Genomic DNA, 5,000 nt, shown 5'->3' with positions numbered 1-5,000 from the left:
ACACACTTTTCTGATCCCAGAAGGAAATTGTATTGTCGCAGCAGTGTAATAAGGACAAACAAAGAAGCACGCAATCAAGAATAAGATCTTCCCAAAAATACTAATACTTTGTTGTCATCTAAAACAGACAAGTACAAGCAAACATGGCTTGAATGGACTATTCATAAGTAAATACAGTATGTCCATTAAGTATGTATAGACAGTAGTCAAATCAAATTTATTGGTCACATGCTAGCTACATAATACAAGTACAACGAGTAGTGAAATGTTTTTTCGTAAGCTGCTAGATTGTGCACACACTAAGCAATGTAGAGGTAAACAAGATTTATTTTGGAAACGATGCAATATATACAGTGGCTAAATACAATATTCAGAACACGGTAGATGAGAGGAATAGGCTGGGCTGGGAACCTCTGTTCACGAATCGATTCCATTCCAATTCACAAGGTTCAGAATCGATTATCACGATTCGATTCAATATCGATTCGGTTAGTGTTACTAAAACCTGTTTTTTTTTTAGCTGTAACCTTAATTACATGACTGCCAAGTTATGCAACACATCAATACTAGGGCTGGGTATCGATACTGATTCCAAAAATGAATGAATGAATGAATCATTGAATGAATGAATGAACTATTCATTCCTTCATTTATTCATCCATTCATTAAATAAAAGATCGGTTTTGGGATTCATGAATCGATTCTGAATCGATGAATCGATCGTTTAAACCCAGCCCTAGTCGCTAGGTCGCTAGATAACGTTTGGAAATGTTACGGTCATGAACGGTAATGAACAGTCATGTTTTCACCCACACACCCACCCACACAGTGTCATTGTCCCTCATCATCAATAGGTGAATCAGCCCAGCATTCCAGCGAGTGGATAAAAGCACCAGCTAAGTGACTGTAATGTACTGTAATGTAATGAATGTGTGGTTCACCTTCCTTCTTCCAGCGCACGTGTTTCAATTGACTTTGTTTTCATTCATCTGGAAAATATTCGGGCCGAACAACGCATTTCGTTTCCTCTGGTTCGCTTTTTTCACACTTTGTGCTTTTCTGTTCATTTTTTTTTTGAAGATACTTTTGACTTTCTGAACAAGCTGCCTCCATATCTCACCTCTGTCTTTGGCCTGTCAAAGTGAAGTTTGAAAGTCTTGCTTCAAATTCCATTTCAATTATTGAGGGAAAAAAAAACCATACATTTCTTTACGATTGATAATAAAAGGAGGCAAATAAAATAATTGCTTGAGAATTGAAAAGCATAGTGTTCTCAGTTGATATGGAATCGACCCGGCCTCAGGGCCCAGGCCATAGACCGGTCCCATCTCTGTCTCTACAGTCAGATAGCACTCATCCACGGCACAGGCTATCATCTGCACGATTCATGTGACATCTCCTCTTCTCTCTCTTTTTCATTCTGCTTCATCTTCCGCCGGCGTAGCAGTCAGTCCACGCCAAGGAGCTTACTGAGGAGGTGGAGCTCGCCATACTCAAGACCTGTCAGAGTGTCTGCCAACTCCGACGGGAGGTGAGCCCCGCTCCCTGCCTCGCCGCTCCCCACAATGCATCACTGCAGCGCCTGCCTTGTCAAGCTGTTGGGCGTCAGAGTAGATTTATTCTCTGAGATGTTCACTTTCTCTCTCTCTCTCTCTCTCTCTCTCTCTCTCTCTCTATCTCTCTATCTCTGTCTCTCTCTCTCATTGCCTCTCATTCTTTCTCTCCCTCTCTATCTCTCTCTCATTTTCTCTCTCTCGTTCTCTCTCTCTCTCTCTCTTCTCCCTATCTTTCTCCAGATGTCTCTTTTGTCCTTCCTCCTGCCTTCCTGGATCGAACCTCGTTTGGTTTCACACCTGCCTGTGTGTGACTTCCTCTCTCCTCTGCTCCCAATCACCCCTCCTCTCTCTTCCTGGTCTCTCCCTCCCCTCCTCATCCCTCTCCCTCCATCTTTCTCTCCCCCTCCTCATCCCTCTCCCTCCATCTTTCTCTCCCTCTCTTTTTGCTTCTGACATGTTAGCCTGGTTCCCCTTCTGACAGAGATGTTAAATCTCATCGGGACCAACCTGGATCACGTAAAGACTGGATAACGAGAATCTCTCCCCCCCCTCCCTCTCCCTCCCTCTCCCTCCCCCCTCCCTCTCCTTCCCCCTCCCCCCCCTGCCTCTCCCTCTCCCTCTCCCTCTCCCTCTCCCTCTCCCTCTCCCTCTCCCTCTCCCTCTCCCTCTCCTCTCCTCTCCCTCCCCCTCCCCCCCTCCCTCTCCTCTCCCCCCCCTCCCACTCACTCCCTCCCCTCCCTCCCTCTCCCTCCCCTCCTCCCTCTCCCTCTCCTCTCCCTCCCCCCCTCCCGTCTCCCCCCCTCCCTCTCCTCTCCCCCCCCTACCCCCCCCCCCCACCCCTCTCTCCCTCCCTCCCCCTCTCTCCCCTCCCCCTCCCTCCCTCTCCCCTCCCCCCCTCAGCTCCACAGGGTGGCGGTGGGCCGCGCGTCCGACCTGCTGAAGCTGCACACCGACCCTCTGCCGCTGCGGGCGCTCAAGGCCTCGGGGGGCGAGGGCAACCTGGAGGCCGTGGCCCAATACGGCCGCAAGCTCACCGAGCAGAAGGACCAGCTGGTGGAGGTGAGTGTGTGTGTGTGTGTGTGTGTGTGTGTGTGTGTGTGTGTGTGTGTGTGTGGCAGAAGGATGAGCTGGTGGAGGGGAGAGTGCGTGGGGGACACGACGGGGATGGGTTTGTCCTGGGATTCGGGTGTCCGTCAGAGTGGTATTTCAGTGTTTTAGGCGGGACTAGCAGCAGTCCATGTCCCTGTTTTAGGCGGGCCTATCAGTCTAGTCCATGTCCCTGTTTTAGGCGGGCCTATCAGTCTAGTCCATGTCCCTGTTTTAGGCGGGCCTAGCAGTCTAGTCCATGTCCCTGTTTTAGGCGGGCATAGCAGTCTAGTCCATGTCCCTGTTTTAGGCGGGCCTAGCAGTCTAGTCCATGTCCCTGTTTTAGGCGGGCCTAGCAGCAGTCTAGTCCATGTCCCTGTTTTAGGCGGGCCTAGCAGCAGTCTAGTCCATGTCCCTGTTTTAGGCGGGCCTAGCTGCAGTCTAGTCCATGTCCCTGTTTTAGGCGGGCCTAGCAGCAGTCTAGTCCATGTCCCTGTTTTAGGCGGGCCTAGCTGCAGTCTAGTCCATGTCCCTGTTTTAGGCGGGCCTAGCAGCAGTCTAGTCCATGTCCCTGTTTTAGGCGGGCCTAGCTGCAGTCTAGTCCATGTCCCTGTTTTAGGCGGGCCTAGCAGTCTAGTCCATGTCCCTGTTTTAGGCGGGCCTAGCAGTCTAGTCCATGTCCCTGTTTTAGGCGGGCCTAGCAGTCTAGTCCATGTCCCTGTGCTGTTGTTGGCGTCCTGTCGCAGGCCTGCCGCCTGCTGTGTCACATCTCGGGGACCGAGCCGCTGGAGATCACCTGCGTCCACGCCGAGGACACCTTCAACGTCATCGGCCCTCAGGTACACGACGCCAGAAAAACGCTCGATACGAATCAAACGGGTGAATAGAATTCATTAGGATTAGATCCAGGCACGCTGCTTCTGTACGTCTCTAAAAAGAGACCTTCGTCATCAGCCGTCAGAACGTAAGTCACTGAGTTATGTGGATGAGGTAAATACACTTGAATAAAGACACGCTTACAGTAGGGTCCTCGTTACGTCGTAACTTAAATCACCTTCGTACACGTCAACAGTCGGACTGCTTTCACCGAAAGGTCAGTACTGAAATGGACGCAGCGTCGAACACAAGACGCCCACAGAGATGGCGGCCTTGGGGGATGGCTCGGAGAAGAGCGGAGGCGTAGGGAGAGAAGAAAATGAAAGATGAGAGGATCTCCCGCAGGCCCAGTCCTTAATTATGTTATCTCTCCCCGTGCGTTCCCGCATGCTTGATTAACTGACACTCCCGTCGCAGCACGACCTCTCCGTAATGACTGAGCCCCGGGCCCCGGGTTAAAGGTCAGCCAATCAATAAGGTCACAGCGTGGGACCGTGGCCCCCGGGGGGGGTTAAGCTAACGCTGATATCTCTGTCGGTAAATGGTAATAGAGAGACCGCGCGTGCATATCAGAACAAGACATGCGTCAGTCCCATAGACTGCTCTGCTTGAATGTTCTCCTCTCTCTCTCTCTTCTCTCCTCCCTCTCTCTCTTCTCCCTCTCTCTCTTCTCTCTCTTCTCTCCTCCCTCTCTCTAATCTCTCTTCTCTCTCTTCTCCCTCTCTCTCTTCTCTCCTCCCTCTCTCTCTTCTCCCTCTCTCTCTTCTCTCTCTTCTCCCTCTCTCTTCTCCCTCTCTCTCTTCTCTCTCTTCTCCCTCTCTCTCTTCTCCCTCTCTCTCTTCTCTCTCTTCTCCCTCTCTCTTCTCCCTCTCTCTCTTCTCTCTCTTCTCCCTCTCTCTCTTCTCCCTCTCTCTCTTCTCTCTTTCTCTCTCTTCTCTCTTATTTCTCTCTTCTCCCTCTCTCTCTCCTCTCATTCTCTCTCTCTTCTTTCTCTCTTCTCTCTCCTCTCATTCTCTCTCTTCTCTTTCTCTCTCTTCTCTCTCCTCTCATTCTCTCTCTCTTCTCTCTCCTCTCATTCTCTCTCCTCTCATTCTCTCTTCTCATTCTCTCTCTTCTCTCTCCTCTCATTCTCTCTCTTCTCTCTCTCTTCTCTCTCTCTTCTCTCTTTCTCTTCTCTCCTTTCTCTCTTCTTTCTCTCTTCTCTCTCCTCTCATTCTCTCTCTTCTCATTCTCTCTCTTCTCTCTCCTCTCATTCTCTCTCTTCTCTTCTCTCTCTCTTCTCTTCTCTCTCTCCCCCCCCTAACAGATCATCTCTGCGGCCCAGACCCTGGCCCTCCACCCGTCCAGCAAGATCGCCAAGGAGAACCTGGACGTGTTCTGTGAGGCCTGGGAGTCCCAGCTGTGTGACACGGCCGCGCTGCTCCGCGAGGTCAACGACGTGTTCGAGGGACGCCGAGGTGAGAGGGGGGGGGGGGGGGGGGG

General features: G+C 51.1%; 1 protein-coding gene across 1 annotated transcript in view; it reads left to right on the top strand.

The window, feature by feature from the left end:
- ctnnal1 (catenin (cadherin-associated protein), alpha-like 1) overlaps positions 1-5,000 on the top strand; it is a gene marked incomplete at its 5' end in the record, with an annotated part of 33,037 nt that overhangs the window by 14,745 nt on the left and 13,292 nt on the right. Inside the window, 4 exons of the mRNA XM_084455037.1 lie at positions 1,445-1,531; positions 2,457-2,615; positions 3,389-3,481; positions 4,825-4,975. Coding sequence (XP_084311163.1) covers positions 1,445-1,531; positions 2,457-2,615; positions 3,389-3,481; positions 4,825-4,975 — 490 coding nt within the window. The remainder of the gene's footprint in view (positions 1-1,444; positions 1,532-2,456; positions 2,616-3,388; positions 3,482-4,824; positions 4,976-5,000) is intronic.

Source organism: Borostomias antarcticus (assembly GCF_949987555.1).
Source record: "Borostomias antarcticus genome assembly, chromosome: 21".
NCBI classification, from domain to species: Eukaryota; Metazoa; Chordata; class Actinopteri; order Stomiiformes; family Stomiidae; genus Borostomias; species Borostomias antarcticus.
The sequence above is the reverse complement of the archived record's forward strand: the minus strand, read 5'-3'. Positions and strand labels throughout refer to the sequence as shown.